This window comes from Nicotiana tomentosiformis, chromosome 8 (genome assembly GCF_000390325.3).
Source record: "Nicotiana tomentosiformis chromosome 8, ASM39032v3, whole genome shotgun sequence".
Lineage (NCBI taxonomy): Eukaryota > Viridiplantae > Streptophyta > Magnoliopsida > Solanales > Solanaceae > Nicotiana > Nicotiana tomentosiformis.
The window spans coordinates 37,771,603-37,788,103 of record NC_090819.1 but is presented as its reverse complement, the minus strand read 5'-3'; the positions used below and the strand labels follow the sequence as shown (position 1 = coordinate 37,788,103).

The window sequence follows — 16,501 nt, the reverse complement described above, 5'->3', positions numbered from 1 at the left end:
GTACAGACTCCGAAGGGACTCCTTCAGCCCAAGCGCTATATCAAGTCAATTATGGCATAAATCAATGAAACATGATGCGGCGTGTAGCCCGATCCCATAAATAGATATAGCCATAAAGCTCGTTGCGGTGTGCAAACCGATTCACATATATACAACCATAAGGCTCGTTGCGGCGTGCAACCCGATCCAAATATATAGATATATTACTCACAGCTCGGCACTCAGACCCCAACTTAATCACCAACCTCTCCAGTCTCTTGGGCACTCAGAAATCATGAAGAATCAGCCCAAACATAAATGATGTAATGTATCAACAAGGAACAAAAGAGACTGAGATATGATATGCAAGTAAAATAGAGACTGAGTACAATAGCAATTTAGCATGCAATTTAACATGTAACACGGTCTCTGTGGGTCCCTACAACACCAGCACATAGCCTAACCATAATTTCTAACATAGTTTGCAGTTCATTTGTTATAACACACAAAGAATATATGGATAACAACAGAATTTAAATTATACAATTCCATGGAATTTGACCAAGTCACAATTCCTACGGTACACGCCCACACGCCCGTCACCTAGCATGTGCGTCACCTATAAACCAGTCATAAGATATATAATACGTGATTTCATACCCTCAGAACCAGATTTAGAACTGTTACTTACCTCAATCCGAGCAAATCTCTACTCCAATATATCCTTGCCTCGCGAAACGGCCTCCGAATGCCTCTAATCTAGCCATAAATAATTCTATATAATCAATACGGGCTAAAGGAATCAACTCTATAAGAAAATGCTAAGATATTAATCAAAAGTCAAAAGTCAACTCTCGAAATTCGATAAAAGTTAAAAAAAACCCGAAAGCCCATTCAACCACGAGTCTAACTATACCAAATATATCAAACTCCGACACCCAATCGTCACCTAAATCCCCAAATCAAACTCTCCAAATCCCTAGCCTCAAACTTCTAATTTACACCTTAAATACACACCAACTAGGTGGGAAAATCAATGGGAAAGCAATATTATTGATCGAAAATGAGCATAAGGACTAACCTCAAGAATCCCCTCGAAAATTCTCGCAAGAATCACCCAAACCCGAGCTTGAAATGTTTGAAATGAGGCCAAAACCGCGAACCCTTATTTAATAATCTGCCCAGCACTTTCGCTTCTGAGGGAACTTAACCGCTTCTGCGGTATCGCAGAAGCGACATCACCTATGCATCTGCGGCCCTATCCGCTCCCGCAGTTCCTCACTCTGCTTTTACGGGCTCGCTTCTGCGAGCATCCAAGTCACTTCTGCGGTCCCAGCTCATCTATCCACTTCCGCTTCTGTGGTCCTCGTGCCGCATCTAGGGTCACACAGATGCGAAATTCCCTAACGCACCTGCGCGCCTTCCGCTTCTGCGCCCCTCTCGCCACACCTGCGGCCACACAGGTGCGGAAAATCCTTCGCACCTGCGACCACATGCTCACACCCCTCCAAACTCCGCATCTGCGCATCAGAGCCCGCACCTGCGATCAAAGCTCCGCAGGTGCGATTAAACCAGCATACCCCAACTTCAGCAACTTCTTAAGTTCAACTTTTGATCCGTTAACCATCTGGAATCAACCCGAGGCCCCCGGGACCTAAACCAAACATACCAACCAGTCCTAAAATCTCATACGAATTTAGTCGAGCCCTCAAATCACATCAAACAACTTCAAAAATACGAATCGCACCCCAATTCAAGCCTATTGAAACTAAGAAAATTCAACTTCTACAAACGACGTTGAAACCTATCAAATCACGTCCGATTGGCCCCAAATTTTGCACAAAAGTCATATTTGACATTACGGACCTACTCCAACTTCCTAAATTTCAATCTTATCCCAATATCAAAAAGTCTACTCCCGGTAAACTTTTTCAATAATCCAATTTTTGCCATTTCAAGCCTAATTCAACAACGGGCCTCCAAATCACAATCCGGACACGCTCCTAAGTCAAAATCACTTAACGGAGCTAACGGAAAAATCAAAACTCCATTCCGGAATCATTTACTCATAAGTCAACATCCGGTCAACCTTTTCAACTTAAGCTTCCAACATTGAGACTAAGTGTCTCATTTCATTCTGAAATCTCTCCAAACCCGAACCGACTACCCCGACAAGTCACATAACAGCTATAAAGTACAAAATGAGCAATAAATGGGGGAACGGGGCAACAACTCTCAAAACGACCGGTCGAGTCGTTACATCCTCCCCTTCTTAAACAAACGTTCGTCCTCGAATGGGTCTAGAAACATACATGGAGTCTCAAATAGGTGTGAATATGTGCTCCGCATCTCCCGCTCGGTCTCCCAAGTAGCCTCCTCGACTTTATGACCTCTCCACTGCAACTTTACTGAAGTTATGTCCTTTGACCTCAACTTTCGAACCTGCCGATCCAAAATGGCCACCGGCTCCACATCATAAGTCAGATCACCATCCAACTGAACTGTGTTGTAATCCAAAACATGAGACAAATCACTGACATACTTTCGGAGCATAGAAACATGAAATACTGGATGCACACTCGACAAACTAGGTGGCAAGGCAAGCTTGTAAGCCACCTCTCCAATCCACTAAAGTACCTCAAACGACCCAATATACCGAGGGCTCAACTTGCCCTTCTTTCTGAATCTCACAACACCCTTCATGGGTGAGACCTTGAGAAGTACCTTGTCCCCGACCATGTAAGTAACATCACGAACTTTCCTGTCGGTATAACTCTTCTGTCTAGACTGCGCCATACGAAGCCGCTCCTGAATCATCTTAACCTTGTCCAAAGCATCTTGGACCATGTCAGTACCCAATAGCCTAGCCTCACCCAGCTCAAACCAACCCACCGGAGATCTACGTCGTCTCCCATACAAAGCCTCATACGGAGCCATCTGAATGCTCGGCTGGTAGCTGTTGTTGTAGGCAAACTCCACGAGTGGCAGAAAATGATCCCATGAACCTCCAATAACTGAATAGTGCGCTCAGACTGTCCGTCCGTCTGAGGGTGAAACGTTATGCTCAACTCAACCTGGGTACCCAACTCTCGCTGTACGGCCCTCCAAAACTGCGATGTAAACTGCGTGCCTCGATCTGAAATGATGGACACTGGCACGCCGTGGAGGCGAACAATCTCTCGGATGTAAATCTCAGCCAACCGCTCCGAAGAATAAGTAGTCCCCACTGGAGTGTAGTGCACGGACTTGGTCAGCCAATCCATAATCACCTAAATAACATCGAACGTCCTCAAAGTCCGTGGGAGCCCAACTACAAAATCCATGGTGATCTGCTCCCATATCCACTCTGGAATCTCTAACCTCTGAAGCAATCCGCCTGGACTTTGATGCTCATACTTTACCTGCTGACAGTTGAGGCACCGAGCTACAAACCCTACTATATCCTTCTTCATTCTCCTCCAGTAATGCTTCCTCAAGTCCTAATACGTCTTCGCGGCACCCGGATGAATGTAATACTGCGAACTATGGGCCTCCTCAAGAATCAACTCACGTAGCCCATCCACATTAGGCACACAAATCCGACCATGCATCCTCAATACCCCATCATTTCCAATGGTAACATCTCTGGAATCACCGTGCAGAACCGTGTTCTTAAGGACAAGCAAATGGGAATCATCATACTAGCGCTCTCTGATGCGATCGTATAAGGAAGACCGAGATACCACACAAGATAGAACCCAGTTGGGCTTCGAAACATCTAATCTCACGAGCTGGTTGGCAAGGCCTGAACATCAACTGCAAGAGGTCTCACACTAACAGGAATGAACGCAACGTTACCCATACTCATCGCCTTTCTACTCAAGGTATCGGCCACCATATTGGCCTTCCTGAAATGATACAGAATAGTGATATCATTGCCCTTTAGAAGCTCCAACCATCTCCGCTGCCTCAAATTTAGATCCTTCTATTTGAACAAATACTGGAGATTCCGATGATCTGTTAATACCTCACAAGACACATCGTAGAGATAATGCCTCCAAATCTTCAATGCATGAACGATGACATCTAACTCCAAATCATGGACAGGGTAGTTCTTCTCATGAGGCTTCAACTGACGCGAAGCATAAGCAATCACTCTACCCTCCTACATCAAAATACATCCAATACCGATCCGAGAAATATCACAATACACTGGCATTTTGAAGGTCTTTGGTATGGCATGCGGGGCTGCATCGTCATTGTACTGTTGCTCACGAACTGGCCGGCGTCCCTTTTCGGCAGCAGCTTAGGAGCGCCTGGTATCTTATCAACCCGTTCTTGATGCTCTTTCATCTAGTCTCGGAGCGCCTTGTTTTCATTTTTCATTTCATCCATCCTTTTTAGAATGGTGGCTAGGGCGTTGTCACCTGCACTATCGATGACATTGTAAGTCATACATGCCGCTGGAGGGAGGGGTTGGTTGCACTACTCATCTGTTTGCTAGATCGTGCAAGTCCTTGCGGTTTCTGAAGTCGTTCCTGGAGCGGTCTTGCTAAGGACGCTTGTTAGCGTGTTAGTTAGCCACGCCTAGAGGAGTATTTTTTTTTTACAGTTGTGGGTGTCCCTTCCTCTGCAGACGTGGAGGCTCATTTACCACGAGGTTTTGTTATGCTGTAGTGTGGGGGCGGTGACCCATCTCGCCTGGGGGACGCGTTGGGCGTCGTGTCCTCATCTGCCGTTTCACAACTTTTGTTGATGGCATTCATGAGGTTGGTTGGGAGGTCACTCGTTATTCTTGTCCTTTTTTCTCGGTTACCTGCCATGTAGGATTTTGTGTACACAAAGAAAGGAGGTCTTGTTTTTTTTTTTTTTTTTTTTACGTCAGTGACCTGTGCTAGTTGTAGATCTAGAGGAAACTAAAAGTTTAACTAAGAAATTCCCATAGACGGCGCCAAATTGTTTGACAAAAAAATATAGATCTTGGTTCAAATAATTAAATCTATGTGAACAAGGGTTAATCTTAGCTAACAATAATATCCTTAGATAGGGTTGTTAAAAAAATAATAAATGTCATGTGAGTCTGTTCGAACGAAGGCAATAATATGTAATAAATGTTCTAGAAGTCAACAGCAATAATATAACATTCAATAATATAATAATGAGTAGCAATAAATGACATTTAAGTAAATAAGAGGAATGATTCACCCAATAAAGGCTGGAATAGGCGGAGGTTCCTCCTGACAATGATGAATGATAGACAAATCCTTGAATATTCGAGTTATTCTCGGATCTGATGGAAAAGTATGGACAAGAATCTTAGTGAAAAGATGGTGTTTGTATCTTAGCAAGAGAGAGAGATGAATCTTTTAGTCAAAGTGTGTTCTTTACAAATGAATATCACATGCCCCTATCACTATCTCCTTTTCTATTTATATGTGACATGTTCCTAAGAAATCCTAATAGTACAAGTGCAGAGAATATCCACTAGAATATTTTCTTTAATGTCCTATCTTGAAAACTAGTTGTTACAACTCAGTCAATGGTATTCGATCTCGATCTCGTTCTTTGTTGGCACCTCAACTACGACTCTTGTTGACACTTCGACCACAGACTTTGCTGCTTCTTGGGCCATCTCGACAAATGATGACTTGAAAATTCTTTTTTTAGTATTATCTTGATTTAAATAATCTAAAGACAGATTTTGACCTATACAACAAAGTTAAAAGATACTTGACAAAAATTAAATACCAGATTTATTGAGGTACACCCAGCACTAATTTTACTTTTAACGGACGGACATGTGGAGGCCATTTAAACAAGACCTAATGGGTTCATTTTAAAACCCAGACCCATAAATATAACCCATAATATAATTGGATCCCCCTTTAAATAAATTAAACCCTTTTGGTTACAGAGTAAACCTTTGTATAGTGCATCAAACAACAGTTTTTCAAAAGATTTTGTTTACCAGGTCGCTAAAGTTCCTCTTCTCTGCCGCTAATTAAGCTGCTCATAATCACTCTGCCGCTAACGGAATTTGGTAAATTTATTCTCTTGCGTGCTTTGTCTTTATAATCCATTTCTATGTGTCTTAGTTAGCAAAAAACCTTATCCCTTTCTGCAATGGAATTTTAATGGCAATCCATAAATTTTAGTGAATCGCACCATAATGTTCGTTTATAGTCTTACTAGATATTTGTTTTATTTTAGAATAAGTTGTAGTTAATAAGTTTAATGAGCTTGTGATATTCTTTTCAATCATAACACCTACTATTTGATAATTTTTTTTCCGTATGAAGAATCTAACCGACAACGGAAAAGGAAAAAAACATAAAGGGCGTGTTTGGTATGATGGAAAATATATTTTTCTAGAAAATGTGTGTTTCTTACCGTATACGGTTAAAACAGAGCCCACCGATTTTACTATTTGACCGAGACCGGAAGGTTGCATCGAAGGATGGCCTCGTAACGGAATAGACTAAATCACGAGGATAAGGTACCGAGCTCAGAATCGAGGTACCTGTCGAGATCGAGGCTAGTAGCGATCGAAGCCAAATGAGACAGGCATCGAGCAAGATCGAAGATAGCACAATAACAGAAAGGCGAGATATCCGTGACTGGTCGAGGATCATGGCGTAAATCTCGAAACAGATCAAATCAGAAACGGTTAATTAGCTAATCATGGGATTTTCTTCTATAATTAGAATTATACCATAAGTGGAATTTCTCTACTATTTAAAGGGGGTTCTAATTATCTGTAACACACATTGTTCACAGATATCAAAGCAATATAATTCTCTTTCTCGTTTATACTCTTGTTCATCAGCTTGTTATATTTTAATTGTTCTTACATCAACCAGTTCGAGGGTATCCAAACTCGAGGGTTGAGTTCCATTCTAACACTGGTTTGCTTTACTTTATAGTTCATTTCTGTTATTAATCTTTATATTTATCAATTGGTATTAAGTGAAATCACGTGTCCTTAGAACCACACTATAAGTTTAATTGTTATCCAGTTTAAGGGTAAACACTTACTTATATCTTTGTGTTTGGTAAGTAAGTAGACAATAGTGCCGCACGAGCACGGGGCAAACACTATGGGAGTAGGGTGGGGTTTTTTGGTGTTGGGGGATGGGGAGGTGACAATTAGTGTGGAATGCCACTTATGGAACTTGTTTTTACTACTCCATAAGGAAGAGTAACTTGTTTTCCCACAGAAAATACTTTCCAAAATATTTTAACCAAGTATATTATTTCCCCACATTTATAAAAAGCACGAAAACCATGTGCGAAATGTTATTGACTTTTTTACCCTTTAAAGATGGATTGCACATTAGACAAAATTGTTACTCCATTTATAAACAACTAAAGTTTTTCTTACTAAATCATTCCTTATCTTAACTAGGTATGAAGCCCTAATATTTAGGACTTTAAAAATAAAATTTTACCTTATATAAATCATTTTGGAAAAGAAGGAAAACACACCAACAATCCAAAAACAACAACTACACCACAAACCATCGGGTAAGGAGTGATGACGACTCAATAACTCATAAAAAACTAAAAATTGTAAATGATTAGTGGTGTAACATTCTCTTAATACTATAAGCTCCAATTTATTTTTTTGTTCTTGATACTTACTGATTGGTTCAATTTTGATTTTGTTTCATATTAAGGAGCAACATTTTCTGACTTAGCATTTAATATTTAGTTTAGAATTTTTACTCAGTATATGTTTCTAATTTGGCTGAATGTCTCTAATTCAATTTGAATGCGATATTAACAAGTTTTTTGCATGCCGCAGGCGCAAGATATTTTCCATTATTCATCAAATACATATGACACAACAAGGTAGAATTACTTTTAACTAACACATTATGTTCTTTAAGATATTGTTAATTGTGGTAATTAAATTAAATTTTGGACAGAAATGAATAGAAGGTGTTTTGATGGATTATCAACTCCAACTTACTCCCTTATCCCTTAAGGCTAATTGTTTTATTTTGTTATGTAGCTGGAGTATCGCTCCCCTGGTAGCTCACCTGAATCATTTTTGGATTTTGTTAGCTCCCAATCCGTAGCATAAGATTATCTATAATAGGGCTAGCAAACTCTCTTTTGTTTTATAACCTGTACATTGCTCTATTTTGCGTCTTCGACATGCTTTTAATATTATCTCATACTTCATCAAAAATATTATTTTCTTTTTGTATACCAACGCAAAGTTGCTTATGCCATTCGGAGGATGAACAAATATATTGAATCAAATGCAACAAAGTTAAATGATGGAAACCATAGTGGACATGAACAAGAAATTTCAGGTAAATCTTTGAAGAATCGTGATAAAAGTATTTTTGTATTACCTGTTTATTTTTAGGTAAATATCCTCAAAAATACTCAAAAATCAAAATAAGGCATTTGAGGACTTCCGTAGAGCAGAATTTCTTCTTTTATTAAGTTACCTAAATGAGATCAGTATTTATCAAATACATTGTTTAATATATTTGATAAATGGACCTTGGACTTAACTCTAACACCAAAAGCTAGTTTATGAGGTGAGAATTGCCCAATACCATATAAGGAGACCAAAGACCTCAAATCCCACCGATGTGGGACAACTCAACACTCCCCTCACGCCCAGGCCTGCAAACTGGAGCGTGGACAACATAAATGGGGGCCCAACATCGGTAACAATAATTGGGATGAGCCTGACTCTGATACCATGATAAATGGACCTTGGGCACTCAACCCAAAAGCTAGCTTATGAGGTGAGGATTGACCAAAACCATATAAGGAGACCAAGGACCTCAAATTCCACCGATGTGGGACAACTCAACAATATTTTATTGAAATTATCTACTCATTAATATGGGGTACACGCGCAAAAGCACGTACCCTGAGACTAGTAGAAGATAAAAGATGAACAATTTATCATGATATTGTGGGTTTCAATTAGGGAGAAAGTCATTTATGGAATCCTTAATATTTGAACATTGGATTTTAGTTTCGAACCAATTCAAATCTAATTATTTTACCCCCAAAAAAAGGAATATCTTTAGAAAAAAAGTTTATCTTGTATACACATTTTACTCTATCAGGTACCTAACAGATAATTACATGTAACTAGACATAAAACGGCAATTAGTAAACTTGAAAAACAAGACAGATTACCAGGTATAACAAGTTATTTAGATTGATAGTGTAAGTTAAGTCCATAGAAAAAACAATTTTGAAGGTATCCTCTTATCCAAATATGTCTATCCAATCGAACTTGGAAGCTAATATATCTAATAATTATTAATTTAATTGTCTATGAAGATTCTTCATTATTAGAGAATGGGCAAGATTCTTGATTATTAGAGAATGGGCCCTTGTTAGAGTGGGTTTCAGTTCGTACTATTCTTAATTTTAGCATGCAGTTTATGATGAATTAAGCATATATGCAGAGAAAAGGAATGATCTGAGCATTGCATGAATTTTGTTGAATCTGCTAACCGTGATGAACTTTTAACTGTTGGATATTAGACTCTACACTAGGATTTTACGTATAGAAATCAAAATAGTGGTCTATTAGAATTGTATGGCTTTCTGGCCAGTTGCTCATTCAGTTCATTGATGAGCTGTGTTGATTTAAATATTTTCTTATTCTCTTACTTGTATATGGGATCAAATCAAATAACTCATATCCTACATTCATTTTTTTATTTTCCTTTATAGGACTTGGGAGTACACACTGACTTTTAAACTCATTCGTCCCAAGATGAGTCGTCAAATTAAAGTTAAATAGTTTCATCAAAGTTTTCAAATGTTGAAGCTGCTAGCATGTTTTTATTTTCTCCAAATGACTGCAATTTTACAGATATGGAGAGAGCAGCGCCATTTGGTGAGCAGGTGGATATCTCATCGGGCGACTCATCTTCCTCTGATACAGATGATCGCAAAACAGAAAACAAACAGCTGAAAAATTATATCACCACTGGTCAACCTGTTAACGAACTTATTTCTGAAGGTACTGAAATTGTGTGTCATAATTCACATAATTGTCGAGTAGAGTCTTGTTTCTCAATCTACTAGAAGTGTCTGCATATGTTCCCTTAGCGGAAAAACACTCCAGTTGCTTTATCACTGTGAAAAACTGGAAAAAGGAGAAACCTCGTCTCTTGATTAAGTTTGAGGTATGTTGTAGGTAGAGATACTTACGTTTTTGTTCAATACATGAGGATCTAGTTAGGCTGTTGGTGTAGTGTTTCATGTTTCTTTTATTTACGCAAGCTTGCGTCCTCTTTTAGTACGGGAACTCAAGAATCAAAGACGGAGCTAGGAATTTAGGTTATTTGGGCCAACATTTCTCACATCAAACTGTCGGTTGCTCAAGTGTGATTAGAATTTAGAAAGCAGTTCATGCACAAGTAAAGATGGTAGCATAATGCCTGGAAGGAATCTGTTAAATTAATATAACATTTATCAGGCAGTTTATCTAGTAGTTTTTGGTGTTAGTATAAAATTCTGTAATGGAGTTCAGGTAGGAATTTTAATGTGGAAAAACAACAAAATAAAGGCAAGCAATAAATTTTTGATTAGACCCAACAAAGAAGTAATTGAGAAGCAGAAGCAATTGATAAGAATCAATTACCTATCAACTACAAACAAAGTGAACCTAAAACTATAGGATTACCCTCAAGAGGAATGATTCCCCTTGTGAATACACCTTGGAAGTCTAGATCAACAAGTTGGAAGCCATAGCTCCTTAGAAACCATCATCAATATGCAAAATAAGCTAAAGAGGAAATAACCCTCATCATTATTCTTTTACACTAGGTTTGAATAGGGTCAATGAAAGACAAAATTATCCTTGAAGAAGGCCTAAGATAAATACACTTAAAAGAAAATAATTTGAGGCTCCAAATGGTCTTCTTTCAACTCCTCCTCTTTAGGCAAAACATATAAGACATTGTAAGTCTTCAACGAGCTTCCAACTTGATCTCCAAGACATCCCACTTCTTTGTAAAGATTTGTAAGTCCCTTAGTTCTCTTGCTTGTGATCTAGTGAAAGGTCGTGAGGCTTGATGTGTACTTGTGTAAGTAGTGTTCCTTGGTTTGTATCAAGTTCAGCCACACAGGATCTTCAGATGAACTTTTTATACAAAGCCTTTATGCAATTTAACGTATAAGATCTGATAACATTGTCAGTTCCACTTGTTTGATAATGTAATCTAAGAGCATCCAGATAGAAGTGATTTGAATAATATTCTTTGTAAAGAATTTCATTTCCCATCCTAAATATGGTATTGGCTCTGATAACAAAATGTGCAAAAGCGGCTATCAAAAAGAATGTGCAAAGTGGAACTTTCATAATGAAACATTATAAAACTTGTCTAATCAAACTTGATACATAATCTTTTAGACATGAATCTGTTGAGTAAAATTTTATTTCAAAATTTCTGCTTTCTCATTCTTAGCCTTGAAGCCAGATTAATTTTGGTTTCTCGGGCCATCTCCAACCCTTGCCTCCATTTTCTCCTCCAAAATGGAGTAAGCTCCAAAATGGAATAAAGTTATTCTAACCATTACTCCATTTTTTACTCTAAAAAAGAATATTCCATTTTATATTCTTCTCTCTCTCTTCAATATTATATTATTATCTTTTATTTAAATTTTATTTTCTTATTTCTATTAAAGAAATTCTATCTTTTTTTCTTTTTTACATATTCATCACATATAATTTAATATAAAATTATTTTATACCATAAATTTTTAAATAATATAATTTGTAAGCAAATATTATAGATTATATATATTAATGGATAATTCAAATAAAAGCGAAATAATTGAGATACAAGTTAATTAAATACATATTACATTATGGTAAAATTCAGATTAAATATTACATAAATATTCAACTTCCACCTTTAGTATGCTCCCATAAATGAAATTAATTTACCTAAAAATAACTTATAATAAAATTAACTTACAATTTTACATAAAATAATAAATGCACGAAAATTAATTTATCAAAATTTTACGTCAAAGTTAAGATGTAAAATTAATATTATAAAGATATTACATAAACATAATTAGGTATATATAAAGAGATAAATTAAAAGAGTTAAATAATAAAAATAATAATAAAGTAAGGATGAATAGTAATGGAGGAGATGAATAGTATCACTCCAAATTTGGAGTAACACTATTCATCCCCATTTTGGGGGCAAAAATGGGGGAGTATTGGAGCCACATTTTGGCAAAAGAGGACTGCATTTTGGAGAAGTGGGGGAGGGTTGGAGATGCCCTCAAGGGTGCCATAGAGAGTAGCCACTTGAAGACAATACTACCAGTATTTAGCATTTACAGAAGCAAGCATTTAAACTGAAAAGTCTATCTAGATCTAAATTCATAAAATATTCTTCTTTCTTGAGGAAAAAAATGAAGGAGGGAGAACACTTCTGTTGAATAAAAGGAGAATTTACGCTAATAGGTTTTGATAAACAAAGCATTTTGGAAAGAGCAATTAGTACTTCCCATTTTTGGTGAGATTCATTTGAGGAACATGGAGACTAGTTGAAGTACTGATCAGGAGGCTTAGTACTTAAACTGAGTTAATAGAAAATCATTTCACCTTCTTAGTTGGAATTCTTGATAATTCTCAAAAAAAGATAGAAAAATTTATCCCTAGAGTAGAGTCGAGAACAGGAATGCATAAACCAATGCTTCCATAGATTTTGATGATATGAACTTCCTCTATCTCTCAAAGGAATAAATTAAACAAACAAACCATGGATAAATCCAAGCGGCCTTTACATAAATTCAAGAGATCTTCTTGTAGGTGTTTGTGTCCCGTATTCAATGTGGATCAAATTGACTATGGAAACATGAGTTTAATTAGTCAATTTATTAGTGAACAAGGACAAATATTTTTTTATCCTTATTGATCAAAGAAAAACATTTTCTCTCTTCAACCCTTTGAGCAAAATGCTTGCAAAAGAAAAGGAAGGAAAATCTCACCAATAAAGAAAAGGAAGGAAAACCTGTGGACTAACACCATCACCTCATTGATGAATCTACCTGCTGAATAAAACTCCTAGTTTTCATGTTTCTCCTGTCGCTTATCCTCTCCCATCTGGTGTTTTTATCCCTTTTTCTCCAGCTTATGTCCAGAACACAACCACCAGCAACAAGAAAGCCTGCTCTTTGAGTGTGCACAAAGACATCTGAGCTCCTCCCACTTTTCCCATCTCTTATCTCATCATTTTGCTTCCAATTGCACAATGCGCGTAGATTCTTCCTGTTTCCTCTTCATTCTTTTCTTTTTCTTGGTTCTGGATCTGTATGGGCTTTAAGAATAATGGAGCATTAACTTTGTCTTGGGGCTGAAAATGATGATAATGTTTCTCTTTTTCAAGCAAGTTTTCTGCAACCTTGGGAAATCAAAACAAAGTAAAAATGATTGTAGAATTAGGAGGTTTTCATAAAATGAAAGTGCAAATTCTGCATCTGGACAAACTCTAGATGTTTGCTTGTATTCCTTTTTTCTTCTCCAATAAATGGATCATGAAACACTAAGGGGTCGTTTGGTAGGGTGCATAAGAATAATGCTGAATATGGTGTATTATTAATGCTGATATTAGTTATGCTGACATATTTCTTATTCATTGTTTGGTTTAATGTATTAAAGCATTGCACAATTTCTAAAAGAATTATTTGTCTACAAAAATACCCACATAACTAGTCCATCACTTTATCTTCTTAAAAGAAACATATGTTGAGGAATGTTTTTATATGAAAAAGGTTTAAAAAAAATTATTTGATTTGTCTACCTATATTGTAGTATAGAACTGAATATTTATTTATAAAAAAGAAAATGTGCTAAGTATTTATTTATCTACTAGGAATATAATTTTATTTCCCACTTTCTTAGATTATTAGGCAAAGAAAGTTTGAACTAAAACAATAAAAGGAAAATGAGTTGATTTCAAGTGCATTCCAGTACGTAGTAGTAGAGTACAGATTTATAAATTTACAACGAAGAAATTGGCGGAGTATAGATATAAATAGCGGGAGCAATTTCAGTATCAAACTTTATATCAAACTTGCATTAATATAATAACATATTTTAATCAAGCATAAATTTTGAAGGGCAATTTTGTCTTTAACTAAGCTAATGCATGCATTAAAACCCATTGCATTGTTAATACCATGGTTTCCTATGCATTTGTTATGCATAGGATAATACCAAATAGGGTGTATAAACTAATAGTTGCATAACTAATGCATAGGTTCACATTATACCAGAGCTGGTGGAGAAGAAGTAAAAGAAGCTGTACGGATTGTTTCTCCTCTGGTTAGTAAAAAACGAGAAGATTAGATGTGAAAGGGTTAGAAGATACCCTTCCATGTCAATTTTTAACCTTATTGAAATTTGACGAAAAGAAGTATATCTGTGTTGCTTCCTATCCATATGTACAAGTTGACTGATCTTTGGCTACAAGTAGCTTCTGTTTGATTCCCAGGAAAATCTCGTCCATAAATCTATATTCAGTTTATCTTTTCTAATGTGAATGAGCATTGAGAGGTCTCTTTGATAATAGTACTAATGTTCGAAGGAGTTACTTTTGCTTTTTCTTTTTCTTTTTTAGTATGAACATCGTTTTACATAGTTTATGTTGAATTCTTAATTCAAACTAGTTTCCAGACTAGTGGTAGCCGAGGGTCTATCGGAAACAGCCTCTCTACCCCAGGGTAGGGGTAAGGTTTGCGTACACACTACCCTCCCCATACCTCATTAGTGGGATTATACTGGGTTATTGTTGTTGTAGTTTCCAGACAATTGACCACGGTGCAAGATTAGAGTTTACCTGTTATTTCATGTATTATATCTGTATAACTAGTCTTATAGGCTCTGCATTACAGATTCAATGATAAGAAGAGCAAGAATGTACCAGGAGTACATGCAGTTGGTTCCTATTCCCACACACCGTGGCTCTGTTATCCCTTTCACCTCATGGGCGGGATTAGCCGCATCCATTAAACAGTTATATGGACAACCACTGCACTACCTAACCAATGTCCACATGAAGCAGTGGGATCAAATGAGGTTCGACACCAACGATGATGACGTTCCATTAGATACCATCATACATCCTAGCAAAGCTGAAGCAAGCATCTGGCTTATTGAAGAAGTTCATAGGCGTGCCTCATCTCATCATTACATTGCTGAACTTTGGCTTGCTGATCCTATGTATCATGCCTATGTTGATCCAATTTTCCCAAAGCTGCAGAATTCAACAAAGTAGATTATTTGCTAATCTATCTTCATTGACTTGGTCTAGACTCATTAACCTTCTACTTGGGAAAAAAAATTTAATCTCCATCACCCTTTCCAAACAACCATGTTATATGAAAAATTGTAATGACTTCTTTGAGTTTATCTCCTGCTTTCACATGTTGATAAAGTAATATGTTTTCAGCACATGGGCTATATGGTGATCTTGTGTTTGTGCCATACGTGGTGAAGCAGTAAGTACATGTACAAGTTTTTTTGCAGTAGTCAACTTTAAGGAAATGCGACATCCCGATTTCCGATCAGAAATGTGCCTTAGCCTATTAAAACTTCTTAATTCGGAATCTTCGGTTAGCTCAGCTTTAGGTTCAGAAAGAGTTTCGAAAAATAATAATTCAATGATTTAACAATAAAATAACATACTATATGCCATAGAACGCCTAAAATTATGCGAGAACGCCATACCAAAGTGTTACGGGAATTGCCTCTAATGGGTTGGTTAAAATGGAACTGATGGGGTCTCTAGAGCTAGTTCGAGGAGGAGATAATTTGCATTTTGTGTGCGAGATTCATCCGGAGATAATCTAGTTCATGCATAGGCTGGAGAAATGAAGCATGCGTTTGCTGAAACTATAGCCATCCCTGAAGCCATCAATTATTGTGTGCATCACCAGGTTTATTCACCTTCCATATTGCAAACTGATTCATTGATGTTAAATAATGTAATAGGTGGAAGCTGAAAACCAGTATAGCAGTGCTGATCAAGGAAGCAAAGGACCTTCTATAAAGATGTAAAGTCTAGGTGATGCAAGCACATCATGCGTAAGAAGGAAATGAACTTACAGATCACTTAGCTAACTCCGTACTTGAAGAGCATGATCAAGTGATAGTCAATTCATTTGAAGAATTAGATGTACAAAGAAAAAGGACCTGAATTCGGATAAGTTGCAATGACCTTGTTTGTTAGTGAAAGCTACCGAAGGATAAGTCACACACCTATAACATGCCTTATTTCAGAATAATAATATTATCTAGAAGTTGATTCTTACTCAACAAGATGGACTTACAGATATGCATATTTTCGGTCCCGTCGACTTTGAAATAATAATCTAACACTGTCATGCTGTCATTCTTGCATCAGCAAAGATTATTCCGAGTAAGGTTCCAAAGCAAAAGATACATCCAACAGTAACAATTCACTGGAATACCATATATATGTGAACAGTTCTTTACAAGAAGAACTGTACAAATGGAAGGTAGCATACA

General features: G+C 37.1%; 1 protein-coding gene across 4 annotated transcripts; it reads left to right on the top strand.

Moving 5' to 3' along the window:
• Positions 1-5,808: 5,808 nt before the first annotated feature.
• LOC104085499 (protein RDM1-like) lies at positions 5,809-15,424 on the top strand. 4 transcript variants are annotated; one of them, XM_009589545.4, is made up of 5 exons: positions 5,841-5,998; positions 7,763-7,809; positions 8,184-8,279; positions 9,818-9,967; positions 14,866-15,424. In XM_009589545.4, exons 2-5 carry the CDS (start codon positions 7,797-7,799, stop codon positions 15,246-15,248), a joined length of 642 nt encoding a protein of 213 aa, XP_009587840.1. In that variant the 5' UTR covers positions 5,841-5,998; positions 7,763-7,796; the 3' UTR covers positions 15,249-15,424. The 4 variants fall into 4 exon arrangements, with proteins under 4 accessions (XP_009587841.1, XP_009587840.1, XP_009587839.1 ...); XM_009589544.4 differs by having other exon boundaries at positions 8,172-8,279; XM_009589546.4 differs by lacking the exon at positions 8,184-8,279 and having other exon boundaries at positions 5,809-5,998.
• Positions 15,425-16,501: the final 1,077 nt, after the last annotated feature.